Below are 24,216 nucleotides of genomic sequence, written 5' to 3'. Positions count from 1 at the left end.
GTGGGGGCAAGCGTGCAGCTTAAACTCCTCAGAATCAGAGCTCTGGCCACCTCGTCCTCTTCACTCTGAGCCCCCCGCCCTGTCTGCCTCTCGTCCAGCCCTGTGACCACCGACCCCCCCCCCTTCTTGACCTTGGCCTTACCCGACCTCACCAGCTTTTCCAGTTCTCCTAAATGCTGCCCTGGGGGTCAGGAAAACCCACTTGGCTCCTGGTTCTGGGACTAGCCACCAGTCCAACTGACCTGGCAGGACATTGCCCTTTGTCCTCTAGCTGGGAAACCCCAGCAGGTCAGGGCAGCATCCAGTGACAGTCCCAGGTCACAGCGGCTCCCTGTCTAGCACCTGCTTGCCCCCTGTGACGGGGAGCTCGCCACCACAGGGTCCAGCTGCAGGAAAGAGCTGGCTCTGGCCTGGAAGACTGTCTCCGCTCCTGCAAGTGGGCACAGAAGCCACCCTGTCCCCCTGCCAGGCCCACCTTCCCTCCTGCCAGGCCCTGTCTGGACAAGCCCTGCGCCTGCGGCCGGGTGGGCGGGGTCACTTCACTTGTCTGTGTCAGTGTTTCTGGCTGTCTGTCCGATGCCCACAGACAGGTTTCCCCGAGAATGTGGAGGGGAGCAGCCCAATAACTGGGGTGCCCACAAGAGGTACTCTTCTGTAATGACTTGGGTCACATGCTCAAAGTGGAAAACGGGAACAGATCGGGACACCAAGAACCACGAGGGGTCTCAGGCCCAAGGAGCAGCCCGTGCGCACAGGCCGCAGGCGGGGAGACTCCTGGAGGGAGTTGCCCCACCCGCAGGGCCACCTCGGGCACCGTGCCCCTTACCCAGCCTCCGCCGCCTCTGCCGTGAATCCGGGAGATTCACATGCCCGCCGGCAAGAGAGGGCGGATGGGAAAGTCCTTTCAAAGCCCAGAAATGCGACGGGCGTTACTGCTGCGCTCCGGGCGGGGGTGGGGGCCACCGGCCGGCCTGCCCGGCTGCACCTCGGGCAGATCTCAGTTTCCCCGTCTGTAAAGAGGCCTTGACCGCACTGCTCCAGGAGGGTGGGGTGGCGCAGGCTTTGAAAAGAAAGTCAGTCTTGAAGCCTCCCGCGGACCCCTGGGAGGGAGGGAGGCGAGTGGCGGGCGGGGCCTTGGGCGTGGTCTATAGGGGGCGGGGCCTGTTCGAGGCGGGAGCCTTCCCCTGGCCTGGTGGGGCCTGGGCCGGCCCTGGCTCGGGAGCGGGGCCTTTCCGGGGCGGAGCCTGGCCAGGAGGAGTGGGACCTGATGGGGCGGGGCCTTGTGTGGCGGGGGCGTGGCAGGGAGGAGCGGCGCCTGGAGGGCGGGGCCTTGCGGTGGCGGAGGCGCGGCCCTGCCGGGGGCAGGGGCTGGCGGGCTGACTCCCGCCGCGCTCAAGCCGGCTCGTAGTCCTCCCGGCGCTCTGGGGCGGGCTCCTCGTCTGCCCCGGGCTCGGGCCGGGCCGCAGCCCCCGGGCGCGCTTTCGGAGCGCCGGCGCCGGCCGGGCGGACGCCGCTGCCCTCATGGCGGCCATCACAGCGCTGCAGCAGTGGTGCCGGCAGCAGTGCGAGGGCTACCGGGACGTGAGCATCACCAACATGACCACGTCGTTCCGCGACGGCCTGGCCTTCTGCGCCATCCTGCACCGCCACCGGCCCGACCTCATGTGAGTGCGCCCGCTCCCCGCGCGCCGGCCTCCGGCGGGGAAACTGAGGCCGGGCTGCTCGGACGGGGGGCGGGGCAATGGGCCGCGGTCAGAACTCCCGGCCCGGGCCTGGTGGGACGCTCCGGGGCCGAGCGGAGCCGGACCCTGCAGGCACGCCCGCCCCGTGGCCCCTGCAGGGCCTCAGTTTGCCCGGCCACCAAGTGGAGCTGGGCCGGAGCCAGGACGTCCGGCCGCCCCCGCTGGCTTAGTCAGTCCATGACTCAGGCCCGCGTCCTGGGCTCCGGCCACAGCCAGCCCTCCCCGTCGGTCTCCCTGGGAAAGGGCCAGCATATTCTGGGCCCTCTGAGATCCCCACTGTCCTGGGACCTCCTGCCAGATCAGGGGCTGGGGGGCACGCGGGTCTTACTGTGTGGTACTTACTGGCCGTCCCCCAGCCTGTTCCGGCACCTTTAAGAATGCAGCGCAGGGTCACTGTGGGGGAGGGGCCAATGCAGAACAGGAAGCTTGAGACACCCACCCCCCAGGTCCTCTTGGCCGGGCCTCCTTACCCTAGGGTGATGGGGCATAAGATGGGAGCCTTGGGAGGTGGGGAGGGGAGGGGGCTAGGTCGTCTCCCCCCGGAGGGTCTAGGGGTCGAGGCTGGGAGCTTGGCCCTGCCTTGTTGCCAGATCTTGTCCCCGCCCTGGACCCGCTCCGTCTGTTATTCACTCAGCAAACGCTCTTTGGCTGTGACTGGGACCCGGCTTGCTGGGACAGCTCTGTGCTGTGAGGCCCTGGCACCCCTGCCTCGTGAGAATTCACAATGAGTAAAGCTGCCAGGGAGGGTGCCTGGGCTGGGCGGATGGACGCTCAGGAAGGGTGTCCTTGGAAGACGCCTCCTGGAAAAAGCATGCTGTTTGTTAAATGTTAAAAGTGTTCCCCTGAGAAGTCCTGGCTGGAACCAGGGGTGGGTGGAGCGTGTTTGCCAGGGAGGGCTTTGGCTGGGAGCAGCCAGAGGCAGCACCTTCTCAATGCTGCCCTTGGGCCTCTTGCTGTACAGACGGGGAAACTGAGGCCCAGAGAGGAGACAGCCTTGTTCAGGACACAGAGCATGTCCGGCAGAGCCAGGGCTGGCACATGGGGCTCCTCCCCTGCACCCAGATGTCCGCTGTACCCCCAGGGACTGTCCCCAAGCACCGCCCTCTACGGGGAAGCTAGTCTTAAGAAAGAGGCCTGCAGGGTTTTCCTCCTCCCGCCTGGGCTTGTGAAATGTGTGTGGGGAGCCCTCTCTGCTCCCTGCCTCGATTTGCCTCAGCTGCCCTCAGAGCCAGATGTCGGGGCAGCGTGCGCTTCCCCTCTGGACACCCGAAGCTGAGCTTTGATTGTGGGGGGCCGGGGCGCGGGGTCATGGAGACTGGGAGACTGGGAGACGGACTGGCAGCGGAGCCTGGGGCAGGCAGGGTCCCCGGGAGGCTGGCTGGTGGCTGACCCCAGGCAGCCCGCACCGGGTCAGCGGGAGAAGCCTGCCGTGGGCGGGAAGGAGGGTGCTGCCCTCCGCCAGGCCAGCACCTCGGGGCGCCGCGCGGGTGTAAGTGGAGATTTGGGGCCTTTCCGAGCCCTGGGAGCTTCCATCTGTTCCCAGCTGTGCTGGGGTTAGAGGCGTGTGTGTGTGTGTGTGTGTGTGTGTGTGTGCGCGCGCACCTATCCCAGCATGCACTGCCCGCGGGTGATCACAGGCACGCACATGTGGGTGTGTCCACATGTTGGCACAAGCTGGTGTCTTACAGCAGTTCACATAACCATTATTGAGTGCCTGCTGTATACGCAGCACTGTGTGCTGTACCAGGTGGCCTTGGCCCCTGCCTCAGGGAGTGACGCTTTGGGTACAGACAGCAAACAGATGAAGGAACAGAAGCTCCAGGCAGCTCCCGAGGTGGTGAAGGCTGGGCAGGGAAGACTCGGGAGGAGGCGGCCGCACCCTCGCACACGGCGGTAGTTACCGCACTCACTGCCGGCTTGGCCATTGGTCACCTGCCCCCACTGGACTTTCGGCTCCAGAGGGTGGGGATGTCTGCCTGCTTTGTTCACTGCTGTGTCCCCGGTGCCTGGATGACGTCTGGCTCGTGACAAGTGCTCGGTAGTTGACAGCACGCAGTCGGAGGTCTGTGGATAAGGGAGGTCTGCTTGGGGCCCAGCAAGTACGGCCGCTGCTGCCAGGTGAGGGCTCTGCAGGTGCCTGGGAGCGGCAGGCAAGGGGAGGAGGAGGCCACGGGGGTGGACATGGAGGCACGTGGCCACAGTCAGGGAAGGCCACCAGAGGCTGGGAGGGACAAGGAACACAGTCTGCCCCTGAGCTTCCGCAGGGAGCTTGGCCCTGCTCACACCTTGATGTCAGACTTCTGGTCTCCAGGCTGGGAGGGACAGAATAAACGTCTGTTATTCTAAGGCGCCCAGTTTGCAGAGAACCAGTCAGGCTCCCATACGTGGCGGGGCCCAGAAGGGGCTCCTCAGATACTGGCTGATCGAATCCCGTGCGTGTGGGCCCATGTCACGGGCCTGGGTCTATGCCTTAGATGCCCCTCCGCCACCTCTGGTCCCGGCGATGCCTCTGGGCAAGTTGGTGGCTGGGGGAGGGGTGGTCGCACCGAGAAGCCTGAGCCACCCCACCGGCCCCCAGTGCTGCGCGGGGGGAGGAAACACGCAGGAACCTCGTGGGGTGGCCGTGCTCCCGGGGGAGCCCCCGAGCTCAGACCCGGCGACACTCACCCCCACCCCCCCATCCTGTGAAGACCCTCCGGCAGCAGGAAAGTGGACATCCTGTCTCCCTGTCTCCTAGCTTCGCCACCAGGAAGTCCTTCCCTTTCTCTGCTCCTGTGAGCCTGTTTCCTCCTGGCCCCCAGTGGAGGGGAGCGGCCGTGAAAGGAGGAGCTGGGCGCTGAGCCCGCCGGGTGGGAGCTCCAGCTGCCTGGCTGTCCTCCTGCTGGCTCTGTCCACTGGGATCTGCGAGTTCACCTGCGCCCTGCAGTGGTCGCCCCCCCTGCCCCACACCACCGGGGACAGGGACAGGTGTGCGGGTCTCAGGCTCACCCAGGGATCCGCCCGGCCCATCCCCACCCCTGGCCGGCCCGCCAGGCCCACCCCATAGCTGTAGGGGCCCACCCCATAGCTGTAGGTGCCCACCCCATAGCTGTACGTTTCTCAGATGGGCCTGGAGGTGCCCACCCGCCCGCAGGGTCTGTTTCCCCAGTGACGCCACATCCGCCTGAGCAGCCCAGCAGCCAGGTGAGAGCAGGAACCGCTCAAAACAAACACAGCCTTCCTGCTCCCGGCGGTAAACCTGTGGGGCTGGAGAGTTCCTTCCCCTCTAGCCAGACCAGGAGGGACTGAAGCTCCAGGAGGCCGGGAGGGCGGGAGGAGGGTGGGCAGGCCAGACGCCAGGGCCAGGGCCGCAGCCCTTCCCAGAGGCAGGGGCTGGGCTTCCTTCTCCAGGGCCGTTGGGGCGGGAGGGGTGCTGGAGCCCGGCCCTCTGTGGGAGCCGCGGAGGGGTCGGGGCTTAGGAAGTGGGTTCTGTGTAAACTCGCTGGGCCTCCCCCACTCCTCAGTCCCGTGGGGGGTGACCTGACCTTTCCCTGCAGCTCTGGGGCCCCCGCCAGGCTGGGCCACAAGTTGGGGGTGGCTCCCTGGCAGCTCTTGGAGACGCACCCGTCGTGGGAGACTCACCCCCGGAGGCCCGCACCCAGAAGCTGCTTTCTGGGCCAGAGCAAAGGGGGCTGGGCCCCGGGTACAGGCTGGCCTCCCCCCGACGCTGGCTTCGTGGCCAGCAGGAAGCCGCCTGGGGACAGAGGCCTCTGTTCTTGGCCTGAGGGCCTGTGGCTGCGAAGGGGCTCGGGCCCGGCGCCCCCGTGACTCCCCCTTAGGCCACGGCAGGAGCCCCGGGCTGACCCCTCCTGGCTGGGCCCTGGGGTCGGGGTCGGGGTCTGCGCCAGCCTGAGGAAGGCCTACAGCAGGGGGGCCCTTTCCTCCCCGCCTCGCCTCGGGTACCTCCTCCGTCCACTCCTCCCTGGCTCTGTCCTCCCTCTCCCCTGGCCTCTTGCAGGGTGTCTGCCTTGGTGTCTCTGTCCCTGAGCCCCGCCTCCCCCCCCCCCCCCGCCCTCGCACTTCTGCCCTGTGGGCTCTCCCGTCTCATCTCTGGGCACTTTGGTACCCATGTCTCCCTCCATCTGTATTTCAGCCTCTCTGTCTGTCTGTCTGTCTCTTACTCTCCCTCTCTGCTCCCCTTCCCGGTGGGATTAACTCCAGATGTGCTGGGGATGCCCGGAAAAGAGGCTGGGCTTCTGTCATCTCCCCCCGCACCCCACTCCGCCCCCAGTCCCAGCACCCACCCCCATGTAGTTGCATTTAGTTCCAGGAAATAAACAGCGTGAGGTCAGCTCTCCAGGAATTTGGAAGGGGGTACACATTCCCAAGAGCCCCCGAGGCGTTGGGGGCAGGAGGAGGTCAGCAGCCCTGGTCAGCTGTGGCCGGCGGGAAGCAGGCCGGGAGGGGCCGTGCGTGCCTCGGGCTCTGTCAGCCAGGCCCGGCGCCGGCCAGGGCAGGGCGCACAGACCCAGTGAGCTCATTCATTAGGCCGGTGCCGAAAGGGTAAACAAATGGCCCCGCCGGCCCCCCACTCAGCAAGCCCTGGACAGACTACCTCCTCAGCAGCGTTCCGAGTGCCAGCTGTGTGCCTGGCCCCAGGCAGGTACCGTGGGGTCGGGGCAGAGCACGCCTGATTGTAAATACAGGAGTTCACCTAAAAAAATGATCTACCTGGGGCAGGTGCCCGGGGTCCCCGCCCGCCGGTGCGCAGCTTCTCGGATGAAGGTGCTGACGCAGTTTGATCCCGCAAGGCCTTAAACGCAAGCCGGCCACCTCCCTGAGGTCAGCCCGAGGTGTCAGCCCGCGAGGCCTGCTGATCACGGTCCTGCAAATGGGCATCTGAGACGACAGAAGGAGTCTTCCACCCGTTCCGTCCAGGAGCCCAGGGCGGGTGTCAGCAGGGCTGGTTCCTTCTGGGGCCTCCGCCCTGGGTGTGCAGACGCTGCCTCCTCCCCAGGCCTCTGCCTCGTCCTCTCTCTCTGCGCATCTCTGCGTCCAAATTTCCCCTGTGTGTGAGGACACCAGTCATTTTGGATTAGGGCCCCCCAGTGGCCCACTTTAACTTGATCCTGTAAAGTCCCTGTTTCCCAATAAGGTCATGTCCTGAGGTCGTGGGGGTTAGGACTCCATCGGGCCTCTTTTGGGGGACACTTCAGCCCATCCCACCGGGGGGTCGCCTGCTGGCGGAAACCTGGTCCTGTGGACTTCCTGACGGGGACGGGCGGGCCCCTCCTTGGCGCTCAGAAGGGATTTGCCAGGCAGCTCTGACCCCTCGCCCGTCTCCGCTGGCCTCAGAGCTCCGGCCTCGGGAGATGGGCAGGGCCACTCTGGGCACAGGGAGCAGCGAGCCAAGGCCCCGGGGCGCGCGCAGGGAGCTCAGGCTGGGAGGGGCGTGGTAGTCCTGGGACCGGCCAGGGCAGCCCGGCCCAGCCGTGGCGCCTTGCGGGTCCTGGGAGGTGGCTTGGCTTTGGTGCTGAGGGTGGTGTTCCTTGAACTTGAGTGGAAGGGCAGTTCTGCACCCTCTGGCCATCGTGCCTGTGACCCTGCTCTGGGGGCTGGCACCGCGTCGTGGGTGCCCCAGTTTACACTGAGCCCTGAGGCCCTCACTCTGGGTCTGCAGGCGGAGAGGGCGCTGGGGGCAGCTGGCTGCCCCAGATCGCAAGATCTTGCGGCCCCCGGGGGGACCGAGGCCACCGCGGGGGGCAGAGGGCTTCCTTCTCCTGCTTGTTTGGAGACAAAACAGACCTTGTTATCCTGCCCTCCAGCGCCGGCATCTTGCTGAGGACACGGCCGTTGCGGTCAGTGACCCTGGGCAGGTCTGGAGAAGAGATTGAGCTTTCAAAGGGGTGGTGGGGGAGGGAGGGAGAGGCGCTCCCGAGACCCCAGTCGCTGAGGAGGGAGGGGCCTGCACGGCTGAGAGCCCCCGGGGCGGCGGACGGAGCCCAGCCACTCCACGTGCCCATGGCCGTCGCTGGGTGTCGGGCTGCCACGCCCACCCGCCCACTCCTCCGGTCATTTGTCCCCCGCAGACGGGTCTGTCCGCCGTCCTGTCCCGGGCACAAAGCACCCTCTGTTCTCCTGGGGTGGTCTCACATCTGGAACACGTTACCTGGGAGGTGGTCCAGGCGGAAACTGGGAGGTTTCCCGAAGAGCTGGGCAGGTTGATGGACAGCAGCTGGAGGCCGATGGGGCCCCTGAGGTGGGAGGTGGGCAAACCGCAGCCCCTGTCCTCCTCCCACCCCCAATGTGTGGCCAAGGGCCAGCCGCTGCCCCAGCCTCAGTTTGCTCATCTGTGTAATAGGCCTCCCGGGGGTGTCGCAGGGTCAGGGAGGTGGGGTCAGTGCATGGTCAGGGCTGGGAGCCAGGCCATCCTAGGCCAGGTGGCCGCAAGGTCTCCCCTCCCCCCTCTGCCTGCCACCTGCCCGGCCTTGAGCCAGCGCCCTCGAGTTCACCACGAGAAGCTGTGGTCACCCTCGTAAGACGGGGCCCCTGAGGCCCCAAGGGAGGAGGGGGCCCGCCCGGGCCAGACAGCACGGCCGGGATGAGTCGGGATGCGGCCCCCCTGCCCCGCCCCCAGCTCTCTCCTGTCTCACGAGGCTTCCGGAACAAGCCAGCTGACCCCAAAGCGGCAAGGCTGCCGCCCAGCACATGAACAGACAGATCTGTATCTAACCAGCCCACCCGAAGGCGTTCGGAGGCCGAGCCGGCCGCCTGCTGGGGTCTGGCTGTGTTTTCCGGTCAGAGCGTCCTCCCGGGTGTGCTGTGCGGGGCGTGTGTGTGGAGTGCCGGGACCGGCCTGGAGCTGGCGCTGGGCTTCTCCTTTCGGAACGATCGCTGTGCTCCTGGCCTCTCCGGGGAGGCCTACCATTCTGGCCGGGCCGGGGGCCCCTGCACCCCTATGGCCAAGCGTGTGTGGGAGGCACCGGGGGCTCTAATATTCTCAGCCTTGAGGGTCTGCCCCCTCGGGAGGACGGCTGGGCACCTGGTGGGCACGTTCGACCCCCAAACGCCTGGACGCTGGGGCCAAGGCCCTGCTCTGGTCCTGTTTCCCCACCGTGTGGCCTCAGGCAAGTCACGGAGCCTCTCTGTGCCACATCGCCTCATCTGCGAGAGGCGGGCATTGACGGCGCCCGCGGGTGCGAGTTGGTATCTTTAAAGAGCTGAGCACAGCAGCGCTTCATGTAAATAAAGCAAGTAGTGGGAACCAGGAAGTGGAACGAGGGCCCGGCTCGCCCTGACCAGTGGGCAGCGTGGAGCTCCGCCCACAGGAGCCCCTCAACCCCAGGACGTCGGCCTCCCGTGACCCACCAGGCCCGTGAGCTGCCCAGGGGGAAGCAGCCCAGCCTGAGCTGGCCACCCAGGGCCTGCTTCCAGCTACACCTAACTGGGCGGCGCAGAGGTGGGGCTCGGCCTCTGCAGGGCAAGGGGTGGAGTCTGCAGCTGGGGGCCTGTGGGGGCCGTTGGGGTCCAGGTCTCGGGAGGTGCTGGACGGCATCCCCGGGCCCAGAGCAGGGCCAGAACCTGAGGCCTGGTGCCCAGCCCTACCCTCCTCTTTGTTGTTGTGTGACCTCGTACCTTCACTGCTCCACCCCTGGCCTCGGTTTCCCCCTTTGGGCAAGATGACCTCTGAGGCCCTTGTGGCCCCTCCCTTCTTGGACCCTGAGCTACTTTGAACACTTGTATTTTAATTTTCCAGAAACTTCGATGCCCTCAGGAAGGAAAACATTTACGAGAACAACAAACTGGTGAGTGCCTTCTCAGCCCGGTTTGCGCCATCCCCAGCCCGTGTCCCAGGGACCCGAGTGGGCACAACCTCCCCCGGGGTAGCCGCGGAGTCACTGCTGCCCACAGGTGGGCAGGGGGAGGCCGGGCACTCGCCGCCGGGCTCTACAGCCTGTCCCGAGCTGGGCAACCCCAGCTCCCCAGAATAGCCCCAGATCTCGTAGCCAGGCCTCCTGCTCCCTCTTTCTCTCGGTGGGGAGGGGAGGGGAGGGCCGGACCCTCCTTCCCACCCAAGGCAGAGCAGGCTCAGAGGTGGCTCTGCGGCAGGGCCCCCGGGTGGGTCCTGAGATGGACCCGCTCTCAGGCTGGCTGGGTTCAAGTCCTAGTCGGCCCCTGCTTCCCTGCAAAATGAGCTCCATGACCCCACGGGGCTGATGCCCAGAAACTTGGCCCGTGTTCTCTGCGCTTCCGTTGTGGTCCCTGCTGGGGTGCAGCCGTGAGCAGGATGCCCACCCCCGTCAGGTCTGCGAGTCTGGGGGCAGCACCCGCCACGCTGACGAGTGGAAGTTCAATTTAACTTAACTGAGATGAAATAAAATGACACATTCAGTTCCGCAGCTGCACTGGCCGCGTTTCAGGCACTCGCTAGCCACGTGTGGATGGCTCCGAGTAGGATGCGTCCACCGTGACAGGGTCGTCGGACCACGCTGAGCACGGCTAGCGTGTGGGCAGGAACGGGAGCCGCAGGGAAGAGGTGGGGTGGGGGCGTGGTGAGGGGCAGGGACGCTGGGTGAAGACAAGGAGAGGGGGCTGCAGGGGTGAAGCCTCTGGGGCTAGAGGGCACCAAGCTTGTGGGTGCGGCAGGAGCAGAGGGGCAGGTGGCTGGGGTGGAGGCTGGGACAGAGGGTGGATGGGCGGCGGGGAGGCTGGGACAGAGAGAGGAGGCTGGGGTGTGGGGGAACCTGGCTTCTTCTCTGAAGGCTGCTGTGCTATAGGAGCGCTCCGGTTCCACAGGCTCTGTGCAGAGAGCAGGGTGGGGTTAGGGGGCCGGCGCTGGCAGCCGGAGTGGCCAGCTTCTGGGTATATTGCGTTGGCCGAAAAGTTCGTTCAGGTTTTACTATAAGATCCTACAGAAAAACCCAAACGCACTTTTTGGCCAAGTCAATATTTTGAAGGAGTCAGAGGCAATAGGAGGGCTTTGATCCTAGTGTGGCGGGGTGGTCACTGCTGGGGCCTGCGGGTCTGGGAGCTCAAGGGCCTCGTCTTAGACGCACAAAGATTGAGGTGGGGGTCGTGGTAGTTTAGGGGAGGGCTAGAGTGTGAAGGCAGGAGCCCTGCTGGGCTGGCAGGGCAGGGGAGGGGAGGGAGGGGACGGGGGAGGGAGGGGGGGAGAGGAGGGGAGGGGAGGAGGGGAGGGGAGGGAGGGAGGGAGGGGAGGGGGAGGAGCCTCCACAGGCCACTGCAGAGTCGGGGCAGAGGAATCAGCTGTGGCGGGGGCGGGGAAGAAGCAGCAGCAGAGATCTGCATCCTCCCCAGGGCGGGGAGCCCACCCCCGCCCCCACCCCACCCCCTGCCCAGTGAGTGTCCCTCGCCGGGCTTTGTCTCCTAGGACACAGGTGTCCCCCTGGGCTGGGGAAGGCCCCTCCCATGGAGAAAGCTGCCCCCTGACCCGTGAGGTCGTGTCGGCCGGGGCCGTACAGATTTACGGGTGTGGGGGCCACTGAGGGGGTCTCCACGGTGACCTGGGGCCGAAGTCCCAGAGCAAATAGCCCGAGCTGGGCAAGGCCCCCTCAGGACCGGGCCGTGGCCTCAGCTGCTGTTACCGAGGACCCACCGGGATGGGCCCCAGAGCTCCTTCAGTCCTGTGATTGGGCTGTACTCTCCGTGGTACAGACGGGTAAACCGAGGCCAGGGAGGCCACGCGGGCCGAGCAGAACTCGAACCTTGAACCCAGGCCTTTCTGGGCTCCAAGTGGCTCTGTTGCCTCGGGCCCCTCCCACCTTCCCTCCGGGGGTGGGGTGGGAGCTGGTGGCCTGGCCGAGGTGGGGAGGGGCCTCCCAGCCCACCCGCTGACCACGCCCCCCCAGGCCTTCCGCGTGGCTGAGGAGCAGCTGGGCATCCCGGCCTTGCTGGACGCCGAGGACATGGTGGCCCTGAAGGTGCCCGACCGGCTGAGCATCCTGACCTACGTGTCCCAGTACTACAACTACTTCCACGGGCGCTCCCCCAGTGAGTCCTGCATGGCCCTCCCTCTCGGTCCGCGCCCGGCCCCCCAGCCCGCACCCAGCGCTGCCCCGGGTGCCGGGTGCCGCCACCTCCTCCACGTCCTGCTGCAGGTGAAAAGCGGGGTCCAGGCCCCAGGCCTCCCATTGCCCGCGCTGGAGCAGGCTCAGCCGTCCGCCTCCCTGCCCGCTGGGCAGACAGCCAGCTCCCCGCCTTTCCCTCTCTGTGCGCACAGCTCTTGCCTCGGGTGGCGTGGCTGACCCGTGTGGGCTCCCAGGCCCTGCCACAGGGGCCCCCACGTGGTGCTGACGGTCAGCTGGCCCTGGCGGGGTGTGGCTGAGAGCAGGCCGGGCAGGGGAGGGGCCGGCCTGGCTTCATCATTCCAGCCACTTTGTGTACCAGCAGCTGAGCGCCAGCCCCCCGCCCCGGCCCAACACGCCTCACCCGGGCTTAGAAATCCCCGGAATCGCTCTGGGCACACGGCCAGCCTGCCTTAGAGCCCTACTTGGTGGAGAAACAAAGTGCCTTTTCCCTGACCTCCGATCAGGGCTCTCGGAGGGGAGGGGAGGGGAGGGGAGGGGAGGGGAGGGGAGGGGAGGGGAGGGGAGGAGGTGGGGCAGGCCAGGCCCCTGCTGGGAATGGATGCTCGCTGGGGCCACCCCTCCCCCTCCCCGGCCCCCAGAGAGCAGGGGCCGCCCATCCCCACCCCCTGCTCCAGGTCCCAGGCTGGGCACTGGCGCCTCCAGGGAACCTGGACCAGGGGTGGCCCCCGAGTCTGTCAGAGCCAGCCTGCGGGGCCGGGGCCCCTGACCCTGTATGTTTCGTGCCAGTTGGGGGCATGGCCGGCGTGAAGAGGCCCCTGTCGGACGCCAGTGAGGAACCGTCTGGAAAGAAGGCCCCGTCCCAACCTGCCAGGCCTTCGCCCACCCCAGCCCGGGGGCAGCCGCTGTCTCCGGTCAGCACAAACCCCACCGTCCAGCGGAAGGCTGTAAGCGCCCTGGCCCGCCCTCCCTCTGGTTCTTGGGTTTTCTACCAGCTTCTACTGAGTGGGGCTCTTGGGCCTGAGTGTGTCCCTAACCCACAGTGCCCAGGGTGGGGTGGGGTCCCCTCGGGTCCCAGACACAGCCTCAGCTGCCCCCAGGACTGGCTCCCCAAGTGGTGGTCAGGATATGATCCCCGTTGTACAGACGGGTAAACCGAGGCCAGGGAGGCCCCGAAGGCCAAGTAGGGCCCCGAGCGGGTGTCTTGCCTAGGCCACCCCCCACCCCGTAGGGCCAGGAGAGCATGTGGGCGTGTCTTCCACTCCCAGGCCAGCCCTGCAAAGTGAGGTACGGTTGCCCCACTTTTCAGAGGTGGAGATGGGACAGGGTGATGACTTGGGGCGGGGCACTGGGGATTGGGTAGGATTTCTGCACCTTGGGGTGGGAATAGGAGGTACCAGAATCTGTCTCCTGGCCCCCGGAGACCCCCAAAGTCAGCCCCCAGCCCCTTGCCCTTGGGCCAGGCTGGAGACCCTGCACGCAGAGTCCGGCGGCCTGGGCACGGGCCTCCTCTGGGACCAACGCTCTCCGGTGTGTACGGTGGAATCTGACGGGTGGCTGTGAGGAGGGAAGGTGGGGCAGGCCTGTCAATGGCTCCCCCCGGCAGGGCCAGGCTGCGGTCGGCTCCGTCAGCAGCACCTGTGGCGTCTGCGGGCAGCACGTGCACCTCGTGCAGCGGCATCTGGCAGACGGGAGACTGTACCACCGGAGCTGCTTCAGGTGGGCCCGTGTGTGCGTGCGCGCTGATGGGCTGAGCAGCCCTGCTGAGGGCCCCCGGGGAGCCTGGGACAAGAGGTGTTCGTTGAGTGAGCTGCCACCCGCACGAGGGCACCCGGGATCCGCGTGTGCCTGCCCTGGGGAGGCGGGAGTGAACACGCCTGTGGCTGGAGCCCCTCCGGTTTCCCCGCCCACCCCAGGTGTAAGCAGTGCTCCAACACGCTGCACTCGGGGACCTACAAGGCCACAGCAGAGCCCGGCGTCTTCGTCTGCTCCAGCCACGACCCTGGAACCGCCTCTGCTGGCCCCACGTTGCCGGGCTTGGCCCCCCGGCGGCCTGGAGCCCTGTCCATGGACTCCAAGACCCCTGGCTCCCCGAAGAAGGCCCAGGAGGCGAGCGGGCAGAGAGACGCAGGACCAAAGGCCAGGCTGCCCGCGTGGGAGCCCGCGGTGGGCAGCCCGACTGCCAAAGGTTACCCGCCGGCTGCAGCTGACCCTCCGGCCACCGCCTGCTCCCACGTCCATGCGGGGAGCCCAGCCGGGGCCAGGCTCTCGGTGGGCCCCATGGGTGGCAAGGCCAGCACTCACGTGACCAACAGCTCTCCGACGGGGTGGTCGTCGCCGGCAGGCAGCCCTCGTTGCGCCGTGACCCCGAGTGCCCGGGACTCTCGCCCGGCCACACCACAAGGCCGGGTAACCCCCCGAGGGGCAGCCCCTCAGACCAAGCTCAGCTCAGGGCCAGCGTCTCCGGTCCCAGCGAGTGCCCCGGCCTGGACCCCATCGTCCTCCAGGACGCAGCAGGCCCGGGAGAGGTTCTTCCAGACGCCTGGAGCCGCCCCCCGCGCTGGCCCGGCTGGCGGGGCCCCAGCTGTGGCGGACGCTCCTTCCAGGGACGGCAGCAGGGAACAGGCGCTGAGCCTCCTCCGGAAGGCCCTCCACGAGCTGGGGGCAGCTGGCGCTCAGGCGCCCGGCAGGTGGGTGGAGAAGGAGGGGCAGGGGGTGCGAGCCCGGAGGCCAGAGGGGCTGGGGCGGCCGGGGAGGGCTTCTGGGCTCTGGCCCTGCGGGGCTGTGTGACGGCGGGGCTGCCTGTGCCCTGCCACAGTGTCCTCATCTGGGAGATGTGGCGACGTAGACAAGGGAGCAGAGTGCCAGGTGGCCGGCAGGACGGGGACGCGGCTGTACACTGTAGAGCCGGCCTGGCGTGCTTGGGGGCGCGGGTGCGGTGACGCTGCCGCCCGGGGCCTGGCCACACCCGGTCCTACGTGAGGACACATTTCACAGATGAGGAAACTGAGGCTGGGGGTGGGCCGAGCCCCCCAGGTGGGGCTGCCCAGGGCCTCGTGCCTTCTGCACAATGGACACGGAGCTGACGGGGTGACGGGGTGAAGGCGGGTCGCCGTGCTGCTGTCCTGGGGCTGCCGGACACAGCACCGAGCCGGGGTGGCTGGAGCAGCGGACCTTATTCCTTCACAGAGCTGGAGGCCCAAAGTCGGAGCTCCAGGTGTGGGCAGGCCCGCGGGGGCTCCCTCTGCCTCTTCCAGCTCCTGGGGGCACCCGCGGCCCTCGACTCGCGTCTCCTCTGTCTTCACGGCCTCCTCTCTGTGCGTCTGTCCTCTCCTTTTCGTGCTTGTTTCCGGTGTCAGGGCCTCCCTAGTCCAGGGTGACCTCGTCCTGACTTGATTTTACCTGCCAAGAGCCTGCTTCCAGATCAGGTCACACCCTGAGCTTCCGGGGGGCGGGAATCTGGGGGACACCACTGGCCCTGCTACAGTCGCCCAGCACGTTTCCACGCCGGGCTGGCGACAGGGCTGCGCCCGCTGCCTCGTGCTACCTGTCCTGTGGGGGGCCTCCCGGCGAGGAGCTGCTGATGCTGTGACCCCCGCCGGGCCAGCGGGTGGTGCCAGGGGCTCCCAGGGAGGGCACAGGGCGGGGGACAGCGGGCCCGCCTGCCACCCCAGCGCTGAGGGCTCTCCGAGGCTGTCGGGAGTGAGGGTGTGTAAGGACTCTGCCGGGAGTGCTCCCTGGGGCGCATCTGGCCCAGCTCCCCCTGGGAGCCCAGCCCCTCCTGGGAGCCCAGCCCCTCCTGGGAGCTCAGCCTGGGATGGGGGAGGAGCAGGGGGAGAGAACTTGGTCGCATAAGGGGCCCGGGGCACCCGGAGGAGCTGCCCTGGCTCGCGGAGGTGCCCGGGGGCCCTGTCGACAGCCTTACTTCCTGCACGTGTGCACGTGGGGGGACGCAGGGTGGCCGTGTGCGGGCCTCCTGGATGTGGCTCAGGATGGAGCTAGGCCTCCGTGCTGAAGGCCCAGCTGCTCCCGGGCAGGCGGGTGGGTGGAGGAGGGAGGCCCCGGGGGGCAGACCCCACAGCAGCGCCCTGGGCGCGGTGGGTCTGGGGGGGTGTTAATGTCAGCCGATACTGGGCTTGAACAGGAGGGTGACGTCTGCCTACGGCCCGTCTCATCCCTCGGGAGGGGAGGGTGGGCACTGGGGAGCAGCTGCCAGGGGAGGCCGAGGGGCTTCTGCCTGGGGGTCGTGGGGGGGCTTCCGGATGCAGCCATGCCCGACACCTGCGCCCTCACCCACAGGCCCTCCCTCGCCACCGGCCCTGCGCCCAACTCCCATCCCAGGTCCGAAGGGCCAGGAGCAAGTCCAGCAGCCACGCGGCCACAGTCGGCGTCTCCGCAGGCCCTTAGCCCCGCCGCGAGGAGCGCGCCGCCGGCCCCCCGGAGCGCAGGCAGCATCTCGCGGGTGTCGGCGCCGCCCCAGGCGGGCAGGAAAGCCTCGGCTGCACCCTCAGGGGCCGTCGGGGCGGGTGCCGGCTCCAGGCTGAAGCTGGAGGCCCCGCGGGCCGAGGGTAAGGGCCCCCACGTCACGGGCGGAGCTGGGGTCACCGCACCCAGGCTGTCGCCGTGCGTCGCGGCCGCTCTGCTCCCCGGCCTGCGGTTTGCTGTCGCACAGTCTGGCTCCCGGGGTCCCGCCTGGGGATGCGTCACCCTGTGTCACCATCACCCGCCTGCCGGACGCCCCGTGGCCCGGCCCCTGCCGCGCCGCTGTTCCCTGGTGACGGCGCCCGGTAGGGGTGGGGCCGGTGCCCACGCGTGCTGCCCTCCCGCTTTGCCGCACTCTGTGGAGCCCCCCCTCTCCTGCGGGGTTTGCCGCCGCTGTCCGTGTGCGTCTGTCGTCACTGCCCTGTCCTGGCGACGGTGGCCCTGTGCTCTGAAGGGCCTGAAGCCCCCCGACTGCCCTGGCCTTGGGCCCTGGGCTGTTTTGGACACTTTCTGAGGAGCTGCGGAGTTGGTCCTTTCTGGGCGCTGGGGTGTCTCTTAGGGGCACCCGTGGTATCACTGAGCTGGCAGCATGCAGCACGCAAAGCGTTCTTCCCACTCTTTCCCGTGGCTGAGCCTCCAGCCTGGAGGCCACTCTCCCCTGCGCCAAGGAGGCCTGCAGGTCGTCACCGCCCCACACACAGCTGGTCTGCATCGCTGGGGCTCACCGCCGTACCCTTGCCTGTTTGGCAGCAGGGGACGTTGGGGCCCAGAGAGGGACAGTGAATTGAATCCCCCAGGCACACACAGCACAGGGGGGAGTCCTGTCCCCAGCTCAGCCAGTGGCTCCTTCCCGGGTACCTGAGGGGGGGATGGCAGCAGGAAGAAGGGGTGGGGGAGGTGCAGCCTTTCCCAGCAGACCACCCCCCCTCACCCCCACCCAGGCCCGAGTGCCAGCCCCCAGGAGGGCCAGGAGGACGGGCCGGCAGGATGGAGGGCCCGCCTGAAGCCCGTGGAGAAGAAAAGCCCCGCTGAGAGGTGAGCGGTGGGTGGTCTGCTGGGCGCTGGGCCTATGCCCGTGCCGTGGGTTCGTACACACAGGAGCCTGTGTCCGGGGCAAGCACAGGGCCTGGCACACAGTAGGCGCTTCACACGTGCTTGCAGGTGAGTGACAGCACACACACACACACCCCCACCAACTGACATCCACAGCAGGGCTGTGTGCACGTCTCGCCGTGCGTGTCAGCTGGAGAAGCAGAAACCAGCTCGTGCCGGCCTGAGTGACCCAGGCCAAGCGCCCTCGTGTAACTGGACTTGCAAGTCAGGGAGGGTCCATCAGGACCCTCGGTATCCTTGCTCTGAACCAGTCTGGAGGCCCTGGGGAATGCGAGCACGTTCGCTGCTGTGCGCCCACCAGGCCTGGCCCCGGTGCTGGGCTGGGACCCCCATTCGCTGTGGGGAGGGGACAGCCCCCCCAGAAAGCTCAGTTAGGATGGAGAGGAGAGAAGGCCACTGCAGCCTTCCGTGGATGAGGTCACAGCCGTGGGGTCACACAGGCGACTGAGCCCATGTTGGTCCGGGTCCGCTGTGCGTGGCGGCTGCCCTGTGTGCCCCGCGGGGGTCCGTCACGCATGCTCGGGGTCCCAGGTGGGGGTGGGGCCGGTGCCCATGTGTGCGTCGGCTGTGGGTACCTGAACACGTGCTCACCCTGTGATGTAGGCGCATCTGTCAACATGCACCTGTGCTCCAGGAGGTGGGAGAGTCGGGGACATGAGCCCGAGGGGCACCACGAGGCCCCGCCTTCGGGCCGGCATGCGTCCCCCGGGCTTGTCTGCGCCGGGGTGCTGGGCGGCCTGTCCGCCCTCCCCTGACCTCTTGCCTTCCATTCAGGGCTCTGGAGCTGAAGGAGCCTCAGGTCCTGGGAGAGCCGAGGGCGGGTCATGCACCCCAGAAGGTCTCTGGGAGCTCCGAGGGGGGCGTCCGCATCACCCTGACCCCTGTGCGAGTGGACAGGACACCAGGCCCGGCCGGGGCCAGCCTCCTAGGTAATGCCAGACAGAAGCCCCCCGGCCGTCCCCAGCCAGACAGCCCGGGTCTAGGTGGTCCTCTCCTTGGGGGCAGTGGCCCTGCTTGGCCAGGGGAGCTGGTGGTCCTGGCGGGTGGGTGTGTATGTGTAAGGCGTGTGTGCATGCCTGTGCACGTGCGTGACTGTGCGTGTCTGTTCTTAGCACTCAGCCGTCCTTGCACAGGTCACCAGCCTACTGGGCTCGTTTCCCCGTGTGCTGTTGAGGGTCAGGATTCTGCCCCTTCCCCCGCCCGTGGACGTGACCCCTCCCGTCGGGCAGGATGTGGCTGTGAGGGCTGACCCCCGTGTTGGTGCCCCTCTGGGGGGGCCCAGCTCAGGGAAGCAGTGGGGGGAGGGCGCCGGGCCTGCTGACCTGACATGTGACTCTGTCCCCCACCCGTGGGCAGCTGCATCCCCCTCCCCCTTCCAGTCCCCATCCCACCGCAGGAAGCTGGCGGTCCCTGCCAGCCTAGACGTTTCTGGCAGCTGGCTTCAGCCGGAGCCCTCGGGGAAGGAAGCCCCTGCCTGGAGCCGGAAGAAGGAGGAGAAAGCCCCTCCCCAGGGTGAACCAGGTCAGCCCAGGCATGCCGCCCAGTTCCTGCTTGGGGTACAGATGAAGGGGGCTCCTCTAGGAGGATGTGCCCGGCGGGGATTTGGAGGACGTATAGGAGCCCATGGGGCCTAGAATGGAGGGAAGACGAGCCTGGGGGCGAGCAGCCTCGCACACCTGGAGGAGGCTGCGCCCCGGGCCCTTTCGGGGTGGGCAGAGGCCTCACCTGCCTCCTGGTGCCCGAGTCCGCAGACGCTCGGCGACGATGGCACGTTTGCTGGTGGGAAGGGTGGCCGGGGTGCCGGCAGGGTGTCCAATGCTGCTGACCTGGAGGAGGGCAGGGGCCCGGGTGGGCACAGGGACTTCGGGGACGGGGCCTGGGTCTGTCTGTGGGCTCTCGCCCTTTGGACACCAGCCGGGGCTGCCCAGGGGCCTGCCGGGTGCAGCAGGGAAGCCGGGGTGCAGGGGCTGTCTCGGGAGGATGGGGCTGGGTGGGGGGTCTGGCCCCCTTCCAGACCACGCCTGGGTCACGTTGGGCCCGGTGCCTGAAGAGCCCTGTCCTGCCCCTTCTCCAGTGAGGCCCTCGGGCCCGGCCGGCATCCCTGTTCCGCCTGGCGAGTCAGTGCCCTCCCCGGTCAGGGTGAGTAGGCTAGGGTGCAGGTGGGTGAGGGGCTCAGCCCCGGGGGCCCCCCGCCCCCACCCCCTCACCACGCCCTCATCCCCAGCTGCACCCTGACTACGTGCCCCAGGAGGAGATCCAGCGGCAGGTGCAGGACATCGAGAGGCAGCTGGATGCCCTGGAGCTCCGGGGTGTGGAGCTGGAGAAGCGCCTGCGTGCGGCCGAGGAGGGTGAGCCCCTGGCGGACCCCCTCCGCAAACCCCTCTGCCAGCTCCACCCTGGGCCCGGCCCCGCCCCCGCGCAGGCCCGCCCGCCCCGTGCCCAGCCAGCCCCTCTCCGCAGACGCCTCGGAGGACGCCCTCATGGTGGACTGGTTCCGGCTCATCCACGAGAAGCAGCTGCTGCTGAGGCTGGAGTCTGAGCTGATGTACAAGTGAGTGGTTCCCCTGAGGCCTCCGGAAAGCGCTCCTCCCCGCATGGGCCTGTCTGGCGCGGGGAGGCCAGTGGCCGGGCCGGGCTCACATCCGTGTCACCTCGGCAGGGCCAGGGACCAGCGCCTGGAGGAGCAGCAGCTGGACATCGAGGGGGAGCTGCGCCGGCTGATGGCCAAGCCGGGTGCGTCCCCCGCACCCAGCGTGGAGCCCAGGCCGGCGGAGGTGGGAGGGAGTGTGAGGGGGGCTCAGTCCCAGGAGGCGGGTACGGGTGCGGCTTTCCAAGGCCCTCTCACGGGTGGCTGCCAGGAGGAGGCGATCACGGCACACTCTCTCGAGCCGCGGTGGAGTTTCAGCTCCTCCACTTCCTGGCTGTGTGTCCTTGGCTGAGTCACTCAACCTCTCTGTGCTTGGGTTTCATCGCTGCAAAGTGGGGGCAGTTCTAGCGCCGCCTCCTTCAGCTGTTGTGAGGACTGAGTTAATGTGTGCAGGGGGCGGGTAGCGAGTGCCCAGTCTCTGATACGGCTGTTCGTTTACTCACTCATTCATTCATTCACTCACTTATTCATACATTCACTTATTCATTCAACCGGCGTTGCCAAGAGCCCACCATAGGCCCCAAGACCCCACCCCCTCCTCCAGTGGAGGAGCCTGACCCTTGGGGAGTGGGGTCACTGTGTCCCTGAGCAGGGTGGGGACAGCAGGGCTCCGGCTGATGCCAGCTGTCCCTGCAGAGGCTCTGAAGTCCCCCCAGGATCGGCAGCGGGAGCAGGACCTGCTGAACCAGTACGTGAACACCGTCAATGACCGCAGTGACATCATCGACCTCCTGGATGAGGACCGGCTCAGGTGAGGGTGGAGCCCAGGGGAGGGCAGGGCCTTGGGGCCCAGGGGAGGGCGGAGCCTGGGGGAGGGCAGGGCCTTGGGGCCCAGGGGAGGGCGGAGCCCGGGGGAGGGCAGGGCCTTGGGGCCCAGGGGAGGGCGGAGCCCATCGGGAGGGGGGTTCCCGCCACGTACACCTTGCAGGTGGGGCCAGAGGCCGAGGGCAGGCCCTGCCCGGCAGTCTGTCTTCGAGTTTCTCCCCGATGAGGCCTCTTGTGCACCCAGGCCCCTCCTGTCCCCAGGCCACTGCTGAGAGGCTGGGCCCCGAGGGGGCAGGCACCTGCCCTGGGAGGGGAGAGGGTGGTGCCAGTGTGTGGCTTATGGGCGGGTGAGAGGGCAGGTGCCCCGGTGTTGGGTGGGCTCAGGCCCACCGCGGGCGTGGTCCTCACGGCCCGTTCTCTTTCAGGGAGCAGCAGGAGGACGAGATGCTGCAGAACATGATCCGGAAGATGGGTGACTGGGTGGCGTGGGAGGTCGGGGCTGGGCTGGACCCCGGGGGAGTTGGGCCTCCTGTAGGAGTGGGTGCTGGGACCCACATGGCAGGCTCACCCTAAGGGAGTGAGTTCCCCATCGCTTGAGGGATCCAAGAAGCACGGATGGCCCTGTGGTCAGGGTGAGGGGACTGCTTTGCTCTCCAGCCGTGCCCAGCCCAGTGGACACTCTAAGGGCAGGCGCACGGTGGTTCCCCCGGGGAGGACAGAGGGTTGGGCTCTGCTGGGGCCCGGGAGGCTCTGTGGGTGGCAGGGAAGGCCGCAGGGCACTGGCCATCAGGTGGGCGAGTGACCCATCTGTGTCTGTCCCCCAGACCTGCAGAGGAGTGGTGGGGAGCAGAGGAAGAAGCCCAGGTTCCGCTTGTCCAGCATCTGGTCCCCGAAGAGCAGAAGCAGGACCCCCGAGTAGCTGCCTGGTGGGGCTCCAGGACCCTCACGCGGGTGGGGTAGGAACGTGGGTGGCGGGACCTGCACCGCCCTCTCTGTGGGGTCTGAGCAGCCTCAATAAAGAAACTGACCATGTGGCCTGGGTTCCCTCTCCCATGTGGTCACGTGCTCCTGGGCAGCCCAGGGGTCTTGGCCACGTTCCATTTCTGCACCAGCGTGGATGTGCCCATGGCCTTGAGAAGACGCTGACCCTCTGGGCTTGGCTCGGGCCCTCTGACACGGGCATTTTAGCCGTTCCTGACCTGGCTGCATGGACAGGCTGGACATGAGCCTTACAGGAGCTGGGACAGGGCGGGTCTGTGGAAGCTGCAGTCGGTGCTGGCCCTGCCCCCGTGTGGGGATCGCAGTCAAGATCTGTGACTTTGACCTTTAGGACGGAGGCCAGCTGGGCCCTGGGACCGAGTTCCTGGCGTCCAGCAAGGGAATGGGGCCCACCGCCCTTCCCACAGCCGTGCAGGGAAGGACTGAGGGAGCAGAGTCTCCTTGCGGCCCAGCCCTGAGTCCTCAGCAGCGCTGCCCCCCGCCCTCGGGAGACCTGCAGAGTAATCTCCCCTCCGGGCGCCGGCTTCCTCACCTGTGTGCGGCGGCTGTCGCTGTGTCTTCCTGTGCTGTCTGCACTGCAGAGCCCTTCGTGGTGGTCCCGTTGGACCCTCAGCGATGGCAAAGTGCCAGTCCTCCCCCCCGGGTGCTGGGCCGGGTCCTGACCCGGGGGGCCTGCTAGGGACAGAGCTGGGAGGTCCTGGCCGAGTGTGTTGCGCCCCAGGAGCTCTCACTACTCCTGCTTTCTTTACTGGGTGTTGGAGGGGCTCAGGTGGGGATTTTTGGAACTTGAGGTCAGGATGTGATCTGGGGCAAGGAGGGCAGCTGCCTGGCGTGGAGATGGATTCACTGTCATGGCTGTGCTGCTCGGCTGTGTGGCCTTGGGCTAGGGCCCTGCCCTCTCTGAGCCTTTGGTGACCGGTGGGTTGCTTGTTGCCTGTGAGGTTGATGGGGTCACGTGGCTGTGTCTGGACCAGCAGTGATGGTGGAGGGGCTCAGAAACTGCCTGCTGCCCTCCATCACAGTGGGCCCCCCCCGGAGGGTGGGGTGATAGAGGGAGATGGGTGGCCCTGAGTGGTCAGTGGGGCCTGGACCGTGCAGGGACTTGGCCAGGTGGGCAGCTTGGCTTCCTTCCTCAGGCGGTTCTGAGCAGAGGCCCTGGTGGGACTTGCGTGTTAGGACGAGGGCCGTGGAGGGCGGCCTGGACCAGCCTGCCTGACCCTTTAGCTGAGACCCCGGCCCCCCGCCGCGCTGTCCTTCCAGGCATGCCCCACCTGGGACCTGCGGCAATGTGGCCTCTTCACCACCAGGGGGAAGCAGAGGGCCACTAAGGAAAGGCGCTCCATTTTACTGATCAGGAAACTGAGGCTCAGAGAGGCAAGGCAACCCCCTTGGAGTCACACAGCAGGTTAGCAGTGGCATGGGACTGGAGCACGAGGCCGCCTCCAGCACTCCCAGGGCTGCGCCCTCCACGTGGTCCTGGGAGCCCGGGTGGGCTGGGGTGTGCGAGGCATCTTAAAGACAGGGCAGGGAGGATTCCACCGACCGCGTATTGTCCAGCCCATTAGGCTGTGGGCAACTGGGGCTGGTCCTGCTGGGGACACGCACGCTGCCCTCCATCACGGCTGCTCCCTGGGACCCCAGAGGCCGCCCCGGGGGTGCTGGGTGGGCTTAGGGTAGCAGAGCCCCTTCTGGCAGTCACATCCCCAGGCCCCAAGCCGCCAGCAGGGTGTCCTTGCTGTGCACCGGGGGCCCAGCGCCTTCACGCCCCGTACAACCCTGTCACGCCAGGACAAGCACGGAGGTGTCCTCGGGGGCAGGGGAGTTCCCAGGTCGTGCAGCGTCCGTTCAGCCAGGGGGCAGGGCGGGGGGACCATGGGACCCCGACAACTGCAAGGGGGTCCACGCCCCAGAGGGGTGCCGGGCACGGCAGGGCACAGCACCGAGTGGGGGCCCAGCCGGACGCAGGCCCGTCTGCTGAGTGGTTCCTGGGGCTTTGAGAGCCCGCCTGTGCGCACAGGTGGTGCTTAATACGTATCGGGGCCTTTCCCCAGACATGGCCCAGAGGAGCCATGTTCCCATCTGAGGACGGGGTCCGGGCGGGGGTTCAGGGAGGGCCGTTCCCGGGGCAGCGCCCCTCACGCCCACACACACCCTGCAGCCCCGAGGGCCTGGGGCCTGAACTGAAGGACATTCAGGGCAGAGGCGACCCTCGGACTAAGGCCTGGCCGTGTGGAGGGTCTGGGCTGCTGGGAACTCAGGGTGGGGGGTGGCCCAGCAGGGGCTCCTGGCTGCCCCGGGGAAGCTGGCCGGCTTCCCGCCGTCCCTCCACCCTGGTCTCCCACTGCTGCCTCTGCTCTGCGGCCCGCCGCGGTCCAGGAAGACGTGCCGCAGGCCCTGCCCTCGCTGCCCCTCCGCCTGGAACCCCGCCGTCCACAAGCCTGGC

The 24,216-nt window shown here is 67.7% G+C and overlaps 1 protein-coding gene across 4 annotated transcripts; it reads left to right on the top strand.

Annotated features, from left to right (window-relative positions):
- The first annotated feature begins 1,348 nt into the window (after nucleotides 1-1,348).
- On the top strand, nucleotides 1,349-21,808 carry MICALL2 (MICAL like 2). 4 transcript variants are annotated; one of them, XM_033840876.2, is made up of 17 exons: nucleotides 1,351-1,664; nucleotides 9,478-9,526; nucleotides 11,591-11,732; nucleotides 12,557-12,714; nucleotides 13,374-13,486; nucleotides 13,684-14,457; nucleotides 16,067-16,335; nucleotides 17,191-17,284; nucleotides 18,137-18,291; nucleotides 18,719-18,883; nucleotides 19,437-19,501; nucleotides 19,611-19,710; nucleotides 19,823-19,913; nucleotides 20,022-20,095; nucleotides 20,646-20,760; nucleotides 21,200-21,246; nucleotides 21,599-21,808. In XM_033840876.2, exons 1-17 carry the CDS (start codon nucleotides 1,522-1,524, stop codon nucleotides 21,691-21,693), a joined length of 2,649 nt encoding a protein of 882 aa, XP_033696767.1. In that variant the 5' UTR covers nucleotides 1,351-1,521; the 3' UTR covers nucleotides 21,694-21,808. The 4 variants fall into 4 exon arrangements, 3 of the variants coding, with proteins under 3 accessions (XP_033696767.1, XP_033696766.1, XP_073647923.1); XM_033840875.2 differs by having other exon boundaries at nucleotides 1,352-1,664; nucleotides 19,587-19,710; XM_073791822.1 differs by lacking the exon at nucleotides 1,351-1,664 and adding an exon at nucleotides 3,530-3,860 and having other exon boundaries at nucleotides 19,587-19,710.
- The last annotated feature ends 2,408 nt before the right edge of the window (nucleotides 21,809-24,216 follow it).

This window comes from Tursiops truncatus, chromosome 15, assembly GCF_011762595.2.
Source record: "Tursiops truncatus isolate mTurTru1 chromosome 15, mTurTru1.mat.Y, whole genome shotgun sequence".
NCBI classification, from domain to species: domain Eukaryota; kingdom Metazoa; phylum Chordata; class Mammalia; order Artiodactyla; family Delphinidae; genus Tursiops; species Tursiops truncatus.
The sequence above is the reverse complement of the archived record's forward strand: the minus strand, read 5'-3'. Positions and strand labels throughout refer to the sequence as shown.

Bases quoted from the DNA above. Each gene is read 5' to 3' on its own strand.
- MICALL2 (XM_033840875.2), top strand. From the start codon at position 1,522: ATGGCGGCCATCACAGCGCTGCAGCAGTGGTGCCGGCAGCAGTGCGAG. The intron at 18,884-19,436 runs GTCAGCCCAGGC...CCCCTTCTCCAG, and splicing joins CCCTCCCCAGGGTGAACCAG to TGAGGCCCTCGGGCCCGGCC. The intron at 20,096-20,645 runs GTGCGTCCCCCG...CTGTCCCTGCAG, and splicing joins CCGGCTGATGGCCAAGCCGG to AGGCTCTGAAGTCCCCCCAG.